General features: G+C 57.3%; 1 protein-coding gene across 6 annotated transcripts in view; it reads right to left on the bottom strand.

Moving 5' to 3' along the window:
- Nucleotides 1–4598: 4598 nt before the first annotated feature.
- PRKAR1B (protein kinase cAMP-dependent type I regulatory subunit beta) overlaps nucleotides 4599–13785 on the bottom strand; it is a 184964-nt gene continuing 175777 nt past the window's right edge. For all 6 annotated transcript variants that reach the window (XM_045389832.3, XM_045389833.3, XM_045389831.2 and 3 more), the window contains exons 10-11: nucleotides 6929–7010; nucleotides 4599–5980 (exon numbers count right to left, since the gene is read on the bottom strand). In XM_045389832.3, coding sequence (XP_045245767.2) covers nucleotides 5808–5980; nucleotides 6929–7010 — 255 coding nt within the window. In that variant the 3' untranslated portion in view covers nucleotides 4599–5807. The remainder of the gene's footprint in view (nucleotides 5981–6928; nucleotides 7011–13785) is intronic.

The raw sequence follows: 13785 nt of genomic DNA on the forward strand, positions 1-13785 counted from the left end.
AATGAGCAGGTTCATGAATGAATGAATGAGTCAACAGATGAACAAATGAGCCAGTGCTTTGCCAGGACAGGCAGGTGTGTGAGTCCCCACTGCTCTGCCTCCTGCCCCAAGGGAAGGGGTTTCCCGGTCTCCACAGCCAGCAAGAGGCAGAGGCCAGTGAGGGTGTCTGTCCCGGATGTTCTCAGTGGTTCCAGGACGCATCCTGGGGACCCACCCCAGGGCCCAGTGTCTGTTGTGCCCATCAGAGACCTGGCTGGTGGCACCTGACAGGCAGGTGGGGCCCAGGCTGGCCCTTTCCAGGAGCAGGGTTTCCAGTTACACCTGCCTTCTGGGTGACCCTAGGCCAACCTCTGCACGCTGGAACCTCTGTTTCCTCATCTGTTCCTTGCACAGGGCCTCTGTCCCTTGCTATTTGGCAGCCTCACACTTGGCCCGCAGGACCCTGGGAGTCAGGCTGCGCAGGGCAGGCAAGGGGTCCGAGGCTCCCGGGCAGCCTCCCCCGGGCAGGGCAGCCTCTGACTCTCTCTGGAGGTGGGTCTGCCTCGGGTCACCCACTCCTCCCACATCACAGCCCCCAGACCCAGTCCTCGCCTGGGCCCCACCTGAGCCCACCCCAGGTAAGGCTTCCCGGGTAAGGTAAGGCTCCCACTTGGTTCTCTTCCCGATACTCTGGAGGGCAGATGTGCATTCCCAGGCTACATCAGAGTGGAGAGGGCGAGGCACAGAGATGCCAAAGGCCTTGCCCAAGCTCACACAGCAATGGCAGAGGGAAACTTGGAGGGGCCCGCTGGACTTCTCTCTGGGTGGTGTTGGGGAACAGGTGCTGGAAAGGGGTGAAGGGGGTGCCCCCACTAGAACGTCAGTGCCAAGACGGCTGTTTTCTGCCATATCTCTAGGGCTGAGTTCAGTGCCAGGTGCACATTGGGAGTTCCGTACACACTGGTTGGCCACCTTGGAGCAGGCAATGATTTTTTATTTTTATTTATTTATTTTTCTGAGACAGGATTTCACTCTGTCACCCAGGAGGGCAGTGACATGATCATAGCTCACCACAGCCTCGACCTCCTGGACTCCAGCAATCCTCCTGCCTAAGCCTCCCAGTAGCTGCGACTACAGGTGTGCACCACCATGCCTGGCTATTTTAAACAATTTTTTTTTAAGGCATACGGTCTCACAACATTGCCCAGGCTCGAACTCCTGGCCACATGCAATCTTTCCGCCTCCACCTCCCAAAGTGCTGGGATTACAGGCATGAGACACCTCACCCAGCAATTTTCAAAATAGGACACTGAACCACAAAAAAAAGGGGGATAAATTGGACTCTAAAAAAAACTAAAGATTTTGCTATTTAGAAGACATCATTTAAGAACATGAAAAGGCCAGCTGCACGCTGGGAGAAAGTATTTGCAATGTGTGCGTCTGACGGAGGAGCTGTGTCTAGAATACACAAAGACCTCCTCCAGCCCAGTGAGATGAAGACAGCCCCATCTCTGTAAATGGGCAAAAGATTTGAGCAGACATCTCATGAAAGAAGATCTGCAGTTGATACAGACACGAAGAGATGCTCCACGTCGTCCGTCATCAGGAAACGCAATTACAACCACGGCGAGATACGACTGCACCCATCAGAACTGCCAAAATTAGAAAGCCTGATTACACCAAGTGCTGGTGAGGAGGCGGGGTACCTGCAACTCCCCCGCACTGCTGGCGGGAAGGCAACGTGGTCAGCCGCTTTGGAGAAGCGTTCAGCAATTTCTCGTCAGTGAAACACACACTTACTATGTGATCCAGCCCTTCCCTGCCTCAGTATTGACCCAAGGCAAGTTAAAACACATGTCCTGATCGGGCGCAGTGGCTCATGCCTGTGATTCCAGCACTTTGCAAGGCCAAGGGGGGAGGATCACTTGAGCCCAGAAGGTTGAGACTAGCCTGGGCAACATGGTTAGGCTCTGTCTCTACAAATGATAATTTAAAAAAAAATTAGGGGGCATGGTGGCACATGCCTGTGGTCCCAGCTACTCAGGAGGCTGAGGTGGGACGATTGCTTGAGGCCAGAAGTTTGAGATCAGCCTAGGTAATCTAGTGAGACCCTGGCTCTACAAAATATTTAAAAATTAGCTGAGCATGGTGGTGACTGCCTGTAGTCCCAGCTGCTTGGGAGGCTGAGGCAGGAGGATTGCTTGAGCCCAGGCAGTCAAGGTTGCAGTGAGCTGTGATCACACCAGTGCACTCCAGCCTGGGTGAGAAATGGAGACCCTGTCTCAAAAAAAAAACCACCCCAAAATACAGAGATGGGTGCACCCTTCACCCAGTTTCCCCCAGTGGTAACGTCGTGCTAAACTACCCCAGCATATCACAGCCAGATCTCAACATTGATGCTCGAGCCACAGAACAGCTCCGGCTGCCTTTTTATTTTTTGAGACAAAAATCTCGCTTTGTCACCCATTCTGGAGTGCAGTGGCGCGATCTTGGCTCACTGCAACCTCCACCTCCCGAGTTCAACCGAATCCCCCACCTCAGCCTCCCAAGTAGCTGGGATTACAGGCATGCACCACCACGCCTGGCTGATTTTATATTTGTAGTAGAGATGAGAGTTTGCCATGTTGGCCAGGCTGGTCCCAAACTCCTGACCTCAGGGGACCCACCCACCCCTCTGACAGTGCTGGGATTACAGGCGCCCACCACCACCCCCAGTTCATTTGTGTATTTTTAGTAGTGACGGGGTTTTGCCATATTGGCCAGGCTGGTCTCAAACTCCTGACTCAGGTGATCAGTCTGCCTCAGCTTCCCAAAGTGCTGGGATGACAGGTGTGAGCCGCTGCGCCCAGCCCCAGCTGCCCTTTCAGAGTCACACCACCTCCTCCTCAACTGCTGGCCCTGATTCTGGCATCCGCAGAATGTCGTGTCAAGGGAATGGTAGAGTACACAGCTTCTTTCCCGCAGCGTCGTTCTCTGACAGTTCCATCCCAGTTGCTGGGCACACCGCTAGCTCCTTTTCGGTGCCAAGTAGCGTTTCGGGGCACAGACGTACCACGGTTTGTTCACCCCACTGAAGGATGCCACGGTTGTCTCCAGATTGAGGCTCTCTGAGTCAAGTTGCTGTGTTCATGCATGTGCGGGTTTGTGTCTTCGCTCGGGATAAATGCCCAAGAATGCAATTTGCTGTGTTGTACAGTAATTGCACGCTTAGTTCGGTTTTTTGTGTTGCTAAGAAACTACGTGCTATTTTCCAGAGTGACTGCCCCATCTTATGTTCCCACAAGCAGTGTCTGAGTGATCCTGTTTCTCTATAGGACACAGTGCTTTTTTTTTTTGGATGGAGTCTCACTCTGTTACCCAGGCTGGAGTGCAGTGGCGCCATCTCAGCTCACTGCAACCTCTGCCTCCTGGGTTCAAGCAATTCTCCTGCCTCAGCCTCCCAAGTAGCTGGGATTACAGGTATGTGCCACCACACCTGGCTAAGTTTTTTGTATTTTTAGTAGAGACGGGGTTACACCATATTGGCCGGGATGGTCTCAAACTCCTGACCTTGTGATCCGCCTGCCTCAGCGTCCCAAAGTGCTGGGATTACAGGCGTGAGCCACTGCGCCCGGCTGAGTTTTGAGAGTTCTTGATCGATTCTAGGTATTAGTCTTCTCTGGGATACATGTGGTTTGAAAATCTTTTCTCCCAGTCTGTGGTTCGTATTTTCATCTTCACAAGATCTGTTGCAGGTGTCAGTTTTTAATTTTGATGAATTCCAATTTATCAAATTCCCCTTTCATGGACCAGTGTCAAGTCTAAGAACAGTTTCCCTACAGTTTTATGTTTAAGTCTGTGATCCATTTTGAGTTAATTTTTGCATAAGGTGTGAGACTTGGGTCAAAGTTCCTTTGTGTTTGGCCTGTGGATGTCAGAGCCTGAATCTCCCCAAGGTTCTCTCCTGCAACCCTTATTCACTGTTATTTATTGAAATGTTTCCTGCAGGCCTACTCAGTGCCCAGTTGAAAGAGATCCTGGGGGCCTGAGGTGCATGAGTGGGCTGGGCCTGCCCTTGGAACCCGAGTTTACCATCGGGTAAACCCTCCAGAGGTCGAGGGCACCCTGGCCCTGGCACACACTGACCCCTCCCGGGGCAGCCTTAGGATCTGGGTGTCTGTGTCAGGGCCCACAAAACAGTCACAAGGAACAGGACCACCTGGGATCACGGCAGGATGTGGACCCTTGCGTGCAGAGACAGGGAGCTGGGCCCCATCCACTTGGCCACACTGGGACACGGCGGTGGGCAGCACAGACCCTCACGTATAGTGACAGTGCTGAAATGAGAACGTCTGGATACACAGGGCTACAGAGGGTGGACAGGTGGTTCCTCCGGCTGGAAGCGGGAGCTGTTGTTTAACGGGTACAGAGTTTCCACTTGGGAAGATGAAAGGGCTGGATGTGGACAGTGGTGATGGCTGCACCACGCTGTGGATAACGCCACTGCACTGGACACTTCAAAGTGGTTAAAATGGTAACTTTTGTGTTATGTGTATTTTAGCACCATAAAGAAAAAGAAAAAGAAAAAAACCCTTATCTACAAAAGACTTCAGACCAAGGCCTCCCGAGCTGGGAAGAGGTACTTCATCGCACATTTAATGGTTCATGCAGCACTCAGAGCAGAGATAAGGTGGGGCGGGCTCACAGGTCCACAGGACACCACAGGCACAGGCGGGACACGGCGAAGTGGCTGGGGCTGGGTGGGGAGGGGCCCCACGCATCGTAACCGCCAGGAGGGGAGGGGCTGCAACGTGTGACCTCGGACCAAGGACAGCCTCCCCGGGACACAAGGGACGGGAGCAACATCGGGTGAACTGCATGGCCTCACTTGTCTTTCGGGGCACCCAGGAGCCCCCTGGGGAGCTTCTCTGCACTGGTCTCACCCCTTTGGGCCTAGCTGGCTCCCATCATCACCGCAGGACCCAAGACACATTTAAGGGACAAGTCGGTTGGGCGGGTTGGGGAGCGTGGGGCCCGCGGCTGGCTTGACTTCTGCTTTTCCCTAACATCAACTCGCCCTGGGTGGACTTTCTAAGAAAGGTGAGAACAGGCTGCTGGAGTCCCACCAGCCCCTCCCAACGGAACTTCGAGCCCGGCCCCCCTACTGGGGTCTACCTGCGGCCGCGGCCCTGGCTCCCAAGGCAGGAGCCCCGTGTGTCTCGGTGCCTGGCTTCCTCTCCAGTTAGAGGCAAGATCAATCTCACAGCCCAGAGACTCTCCCACTCCGGCATCCGCAGCAGGGCCCCCTGGGGAGGTGGGGGTGCGGTAGGATGTGGTGGGGAGGGTGGGGGCACACATTTGCGGGAGGGGCCTCGACTTCTTTCTTCAGCCTCATCTCCCCTGGGGGGCAGCCCCTTTGACACACTCTTGCCCCCACTCGGACCTCGATCTGGGGGACCTGACCTCACAGGGTCTCCAGGCCCCAGGGGCAACGTCCTGGCCTAGTTCTGGGCAGGACCCATCTTCAAGCATCTCCAGGAGACTGGCAGGCGTGGGATGGGCCCCCCAGGACAAGCCCGCAGAGGCGGCCAGGGAGGTGTGTGGGGAGGAAGCTGGCCTGTCCCTTTCTGGCTCTTGGGATGCGCTTTGTCTGCTTGTCCTTTGATTTGGAAATGCACAAGGTGATTATTTATTCCAAAACGTGACTCCGGGGAAGGGGCAGTCCTCAGGCTGCTGGGACCCAGCCCCACCCGGCCCACACCTCACACGGCGGCTCCCGGGCCCCGACACAGACAAGCACGGCACGGCCACCACAATGGGGAGATGCGGCTGCAGGGTGGGGGCTGCACTCAGACAGTGAGGGAGATGAAGCTGTTGTAACGCTGAATGTTCCTCTTGAGGATCTCGGAGCAGGGCCCCAGCACGCGCTCGAAGCGGGGCCGGTCCAGCTTCACACACTTGAGGGGTCCCCGGGCCACGACGGTGGCCGCCCGGGGCCGGTTCAGCAGCAGCGCAATCTCCCCTGGGAGTGAAGAGAGAGGTCAGGGCCCGGCCTGGGGGCCTGGGGGTCCTGAGGCCGCAGCAGGGAAAGGCTGCACCCAGGACCCAGGAATCGTCTCCCTTTCAAGGTAAGGATGTGCCAGGCATGTTCGAATTTCAAACAAACTTGTAGCATGAGTATAGCCCAAGAACTATTTGGGATATACTTATGCTAATGAATTGTTTTTATCTGAAATTCACATTCAGCTGGGCATTGTCCTGCACTTTTTTGAGCAATCCTGCAAGAATGCCCAGGTGTGCCCAGGCCTCCCTCAGGACCCAGATCCCCAGCTACAGGAATGCCCAGGTGTGCCCAGGCCTCCCTCAGGACCCCAACCCCCAGCTGCAGGAATGCCCACGTGTGCTCAGACCTCCCTCAGGACCCCGACCCCCAGCTGCAGGAATGCCCACGTGTGCTCAGACCTCCCTCAGGACCCCGACCCCCAGCTACAGGAATGCCCATGTGTGCCTAGGCCTCCCTCAGGACCCCGACCCCCAGCTGCAGGAATGCCCAGGTGTGCCCAGGCCTCCCTCAGGACCCAGACCCCCAGCTACAGGAATGCCCAGGTGTACCCAGGTGTGCCTGGGCCTCCCTCAAGCCCACCCACCCCCAGCTGCGGGAATGCTGGTGGCTGAGGGCTACACTGTGCCCCCTCATCCCAGAAGCAGGAGGCTGCCTCCCCCAAGGTCATGCCCTCTGGGGAACCCCACATCCAGGGCTGGTTGCTCCTGAGGATCCAAGTCTGGCCCTGGAACCTCAATTTGGGGGAACAGGACTGAGCCTTCTGTTGCAGCCACACTGGGGCTCAGCCAAGCCTGGCTACAAGGCCCCACGGAGGCCCCCCAGTAGCTCCTCACCTCCAGGCCCTTCCCAGGACCCCAAAGAAGACTGCCACAGCCGTGCGAGGGAGGGGACACCCACTGGACTCACCGAAGTAGTCAGAGGGCCCGAGGCGCCCCACCTCCACATACTCCTCACTGGGGGACCGGCGCTGCAGCACGGATGCGGTGCCCTGTGGGTGGAGGAGGAGGGACGTGAGCGCCAGCCAGGCAGGCGCAGGGTGGGACAGACGCGAGGGGTCACCGCCCAAACCCCCACCTCCCACCCGGCTCCTTCCCTCAGAGCCACCAGCACATCCAATGCTGCTGCTTCTCCCCTTCCTGGCACCTGCGGCCAGGGCGTCTGAGCACCGCAGGACCTGCCCAGAGACCGCTGTCCGGCCTGGCCCAGTTCCCATTTTTGTTCAGAAACACAGACAGCTCCTCAAAATGGAACTCACCGGCCTCCCGCACCTTCGCTGAGGCGAGCGGAGGAGCCGGGTGGGGATGCGCTGGGACCTTCCCTGGGCTTCAGTATCTTTGTCACGGGGCTGCCGGGCTCCGAGCTGACCTTGGATCCACTCTCAAGGACTGGGAGCTCATCCAGGCCTCCGCGGGGGAATGGGGCGCTGGCTCAGGGTCACACGCCCACTAAGCACCCCCCTGACCCCCACACGGGGAAGTGGGGAGGGGTCTGCAGGTTGCCCAGATCAATGATTAACCCAGAGGCCGTGGGCAGAATATCACAGGGCATCCCCGCAGAACGTGCCACGCACAGATCCAGCCTGCGGACGGCGGGGCCAGGGTAGCTAAATGTCCCCTGGACTCTGGTCCCTCCAGGGCCCCAGGTGTGCAAGCCGTGGCCTGGCACAGGGAGAGTGTGGACTGTGTGGCCAGACGGGGCTGCCACATCACTGTTCCCCACCTGACACTCCCCTTGCCGGGAACCCAGGACTCTTCCCGACACCTACAGTCGCTGTGAAGACACATTAGAGAGGCTTCCTCTGAACAGCCAGGGAAACGGTCCGTTCTCAACACCAGACACCCCCAACAGGTGTTATGAATGTAGCTCTGTGGCTGGCCCTGCCTGCCGTCGGCCTCAGACGCTTCCCAAATTCCACTCTGAGCAGCTCTCTCGGCACCATGCTCTCACCCGTCCCTAGTCTTCGGAGGCAGGGCCCTGTGTCTGCTGCAGAAGTGCACCTGCGTGAGGAAGGTCACCATCCCATTTTACAGCCAGGGAAGCTGAGGCCCAGGAAGGTGGCGGCACCTGCAGCCTGGCCCTCCAGGGCCCAGAGACAGCACCATCCGGGTACCCAGGGACCACGTCCCCACAGCCCCGGCCGACCTGGCAGACCGCGGCCCTCTCAGAGCAGCTGCTCGTGGAGAACGAACACTTCATTTCAAGGTGGGCTCCGTTCACCCCGGCTCACCCAGACCCAGCCTCATCAAATGCCAGCCAGGCTGTGCCTGGGTTAATGAGTAACTCTCCACCTTGCCACAGTCTGGGAGAGACGTGGGTCAGGAGACCCTGCTGGTGCCCGCCATGCCTGGAATCTCCAGGCACCAACTGGCAGCCCCTCTGAGGGCCAGACCCCTGCCCGGGCCCCTGATCTGGCCACGGGACCACTCAGCTCCCAGGCCTCTGCCGTGTTTATGAATCTAGCTGATGGATGAGCTGGATGTGTAAACAACAGACTGGGCGGCCGAGTGCCGTCACCGTGGGCAGGGGGAGACAGGGAGCGTGCCCCCAGCCAGGTGCCCACCGACTCAGACCCCGGGCACCGGAGAGAAGGAAGACTCCTCGGGCCCCCACCCATGGGAACAGCTCCCAGCCCTCCTCCCGGTCCTGGCACTGGCTCAGACCAGTCCCAGGCACAGCTCTGGGCTCTGAGGACCAGGCGGGGGCAGATGGTGGAGGGTGAAACTCGTGGGCTCTGAAGCCACCGGCCCCAGCCTTCCCAGAGGTAAGAACTCTCTGCTTCCTGGTCTTCGAAGCTGTGGCCACTCTGAGAATTCGGTGCAAGAAAATTTGGTTAGACGGCGTCCGGAGCAGTTGGGCCAAGCCCCCACACAGGAGAGCCACTGTGAGCGGCGTTATTTGGACAGCGTTGTCCGGACAAGATGCGGACGGATGCCACTGATGCGCCCTTTGTGCCTTTTTTTTTTTTTTTTTTTTTTTTTTGAGACAGAGTCTTGCTCTGTCGCCCAGGCTGGAATGCAGTGGCCAGATCTCAGCTCACTGCAAGCTCCGCCTCCTGGGTTCACGCCATTCTCCTGCCTCAGCCTCCCGAGTAGCTGGGACTACAGGCGCCCGCCACAATGCCCGGCTAATTTTTTGTATTTTTTAGTAGAGATGGAGTTTCACCGTGTTAGCCAGGCTGGTCTCAATCTCCTGACCTCGTGATTCGCCCGTCTCGGCCTCCCAAAGTGCTGGGATTACAGCCTTTGTGCCATTTCTAACAGCTTTCTGTTTTAGAGCTGGGATTATTTTCCTCTCAGAATCCAGGTGATGAACCTGACGGCCTCTGGTTCACAGGATTACTTGGTGAAACCTGGACGTGGAGCAATGCTCGGGTGCTTTTGACCTCAAATAGCAGAAAACCCAACTTGAGGCTGCTAAGGTCGAATAAAGGCCCACAGATCCCACAGAGTCAGAAGATGGGGGGGCCACGGATCCCACAGATCCCACAGAGCCAGAAGATAGAGGAGGCCACAGATCCCACAGATTCCACAGAGCCAGAAGATGGGGGGCCATGGATCCCACAGAACCAGAAGATGGGGGGACCATGGATCCCACAGAGTCAGAAGATAGGGGAGGTCATGGATCCCACAAAGCCAGAAGATGGGGGGCCATGGATCCCACAGAGCCAGAAGATGGGGGGCCACGGATCCCACAGAGCCAGAAGATAGAGGAGGGCACGGATCCCACAGAGCCAGAAGATGGGAGGCCACGGATCCCGCAGAGCCAGAAGATGGGAGGCCACGGATCCCACAGAGCCAGAAGATATGGGAGGACTCCCAGGCCCATTTCATGGCTTGGAGGTGGCAGGGACCCAGCCTTGCTCTCGCCTCCTGCTCTGGGACCTCGGGGAGGTGCAAGGTCCTCAATCAGGTCCCTCACGGTGGCACAGAGGCTGCCATGGCTCCGGGAGTCACCGCAGGCCACCCCCACACTATCAGCAGAAAGAGAGAACCTGCCTCTGTCTCCTGCACTTCTCCGCTCAGCAGTGGGAAAAACCATTCCAGAAACTCCTGGAAACTGCCCCTCAATCCTCACTGGCCACAGTGGGTCTCACGCTTGCCCTAAGCAGGTTGCTGGGGAATGTGACCCGTGGGACTGGACGTGCCCCGCTCTGGGGAGGGGCTGAGGATCGGGATTCTGCCAGCAAGGAAGAGGCAGGGATGGGTCCGGGGAGCCCCCACGGGGTTGCTGTGCCGACTGTTCTCGGACACACCACGCTTTGTCCCTTGTCACGCTGTCTGGATGCAAGAGCACACTGGCCGTGCTCGGTCGTCTCCGGAATCCAGTTCTAAGTGGCGGCACTTCCTAGAGGCCATCTGGAAATCAGCGGCATAATGACCACACAGATAATTTTTTAAAATTGGGGACATTCTCATTCTTCACATGCCCTGACAGGAAAGGATGCTTGGATACCTTCAGGTTGGACCCTTCTCTGAGGATCTGGAGAGATGTGGTTTGTAAACCTCTGCCGTCTTTCCCTCCAGCCTGGCCAGGGAGGTAGCTGCTGCACCCTAGACCTTCACACGCCCCCTCTTTCAGGGCCCCTGCACAGTGTAGGGGGCATGAATTTCTCCACTTCGCAGATGGAAGCCCAGAGAGGTTGAGCAACTTGGCCAAGGCCACACAGAGGTGGAGCCAGCCAGAGTCCTGCCGCCTCTACAAGCAGATGACATCCAGCCCCACCGGAAGGCTGCGGCCACCCGTGGTGGTGGCCAGCACACATGGCTCACAGGCCCTGTTGCAGGAGGGGTGCTGCGGATTGGCAGAGGGGAGCCAGGGAGGCAGACCCAGGAGGCGTGGGCTTGCAGCCAGGCCCCCCTCCTCGAGGCAAACCCAGGTGCCCCTGCTCCAGGGACTCAGCCAGGTACAAGCTGTCTTCATCCCTCCTGAGCTCATCCCAGCAGCACAGCCCCCTCCAGGCCCCCGTCTCCCTCTTGCATCTGCCCCAGGAGCGGCCAGCACTAATTTCGCTGCAAGGACGCTTAGCTCCTGGCTGTCCCCGAGCTCCCAGGCACCCCCAGGCCCCCCTGCACCCCTGAAGCCTTTGTGAGAACCACCATGAAGCCCCTCACCACAACACCGCTCATGTGGGCGCGTTCCTGCTTCCCACCAAGAGTGACTGGACATCCATCACATGCCGGGCACCGTTTTAGGCCACGGAGGAAACTTCCAGAAACCGACCCCTCAGAGGCACACCAGACGCCACCAAAGCAAACCCGCCAGCCCCCACCCCAGTCACCCCCAAACACAGCTTCACCGAGTTTCCGCTACAATGCAGGTTTGCCTGATGTGAATGCAACCCTGCAACGGGGAGCCTTCAGATAATTAGAAGGGCCTCTGGGGACGTCCAGGAACACAGTCACAAAACGGGATAAAACGCTGTCAATAACGCAGAACAACTTTCCACACGGAGTCATTCTGCTTTTGGAATTTGTATTCTTAGGAGTCACTGCCAAGACGGCCAGCAGGAGCCCCACTGGTGAGGCAAAGGGATCAGTCCCCAAGGCGTCCGTATTCATCCCCCAGGAAGGGGCTGTGGCACCGCTGGATGGGAGGGGCCAAGGCCGGAGGAAGGTGTTCGGTGCCTGTGGATCGGGAACATATTTCCCCCCCGTGCCTCCAGCATGTCGACCCCCTGTCTTTAAGGCCAAGTTCATCCTTTTGCCTTCTCCAAACACACCCAATAGAGCTGTGTCTTGAGCTCAGACGCCATGTTTCTGGAATGGAGAGGGGGACGCTGCCTCTGTCCCTGGGGCCGGGAAAGTCTGGGTCATAAAAGACAAAGGTGCCTCCCCCGGCTCCCGGGGTACTGAAGGGTTTCCGTGCAAAGCCACTGAGTTCACGTGAGCTAAACGCGGCCACTCAGCTGCCCCTTGCCCTCCCACAGCCGACCCCCACCTCTGACCACCCGAGCTAGAGAACCAGACGTGGCCCCTCCCACCCCTGGCCTGGGCTGGGCAGCTTCCGTTTCCAACCGGAGTCAGGGAGGAACCGGGAGGAGGGGAGCATGGTCTCCTCGGCAGAGTCTGGTGGCCACGGGACTCCCTCCTCCTGCCCTCTCATCTCCACTGGGATCAGCAGCCAAGGAGGGAAAGAGGCAGGACCCTCGGAGGCCAGCAGACCTGGGTTCAAATCCCCTCCCCACGTCTCAGCCGCATGACACCCATGGCCAGGCTCCTGGTGGAGCCACACGTCAGGAGGCACCTGACACACACAACCACCGCTTCTCAAGAAAGGGAGACATTTCTCTGTTCTTCCCACCATACTGTTGCAGGGACTATTTGTTACAGCAGCTCAGCCTCTCTCCCTAGTTGATACACCTGCACACTGACGGTGGTGACAGTCCCCATCCTGTGCCTGCCCACCCGTGGGCATCTGTGCCAGATGCCTGAGTCCAAGAGCAGAAAGACAGGGAATAGCAGAGGAAGGAGACACAGGACGGACATGGACCAGGAGGGGTAGGATTCTCCAGCTGGCAGAATCCAGCACTCCCACGACATGGGCAGCTGCCGCAACCACCGCGAGCCCTCAGTTTCCGGGAGGCCCAGCTTGAGACGCGCCACAGTCTCTCAAGCCGTCGAAAGCTCTGGAAATAAACGCTCCTGTCCAACTCCACTTCCCAGACTGCCGCAAGGCAGCACAGACGCTCTCAGGAGGATTGAGAGTCTGGGTTTTTTTGGGCTGGAAAAACATCCTTGCCAAAACTCTAGGTCACACTCCCCAAATTTTCTCACTTATTGATTCTAACCCGACTCTAAAAATAACCCAGTGGCACAAACCTGGGAGGAGACACCGCAGAACGTCCTGCCCTGGCTGTTTAATCCTGTCCTGGCCGTTTTGTTCTGTCCTGGCCATTTTGTCCTGCCCTGGCCATTTTGTCCGCAGCAGGGGAATCACAAAGGATTCATTTTCCTTGCAACTATTTTTATTTTTTAAAATTTCCTGCAAAATCAGGTCAGACATGGTGGCTCATGCCCATAATCCCAGCACTTTGGGATGCCGAGGTGGGAGGATAGCTTGAGGCCAGGAGTTTGAGACCAGCCTGGGCAACACAGCAAGACCCCATCTCTTAAAAAAAGAAAAAAACACAAAGATGCTGGGGTGTGCTGGCACCTGCCCGTAGTCCCAGCTACTCAGGAGGCTGAGGTTCGAGGATCGCTTGAGCCCAGGAGGTCGAGGCTGCAGTGAGCTGTGATTGTGCCACCAGACTCCAGCCTGGGTGACAGAGCGAGACCCTGTCTCAGGGAAAAAAAAAAAAAAAAAGAAGAAGAAGAATGAGGAGGAGGAGGAGAAGGAAGGATGAGGAAGGAGGAAGAAGGAAGAAGAAAGAAGAAAGAAGAAGGAAGAGGAGGAGGAGGAGGAAGGAGGAGGAAGAAGGAAGAAGGAAGAAGAAGGAGGAAGAAGGAAGAAGGAAGAAGAAAGAATACAATTAAAATTTCCTATAAAATCGAAACCAAAATCAACTTTTTGATTTTCTACAATGGGCAGGTATGATTTTGATCAGAAGGAAGACCAGGCCAGGCGTGCTAGCTCACTCCTATAATCCCAGCATTCTGGGAGGCCGAGGTGGGCAGATCACCTGAAGTCAGGAGTTGGAGGCCCGCCTGGCCAACATGGTGAAATCCCATCTCTACTAAAAATACAAAAATTAGCTGGGCATGGTGCATGCCTGTAATCCCCCCCAGCTACTGGGGAGGCTGAGGCAGGAGGATTGAATGAACCCC

Source organism: Macaca fascicularis, chromosome 3, assembly GCF_037993035.2.
Source record: "Macaca fascicularis isolate 582-1 chromosome 3, T2T-MFA8v1.1".
Classification (NCBI taxonomy): domain Eukaryota; kingdom Metazoa; phylum Chordata; class Mammalia; order Primates; family Cercopithecidae; genus Macaca; species Macaca fascicularis.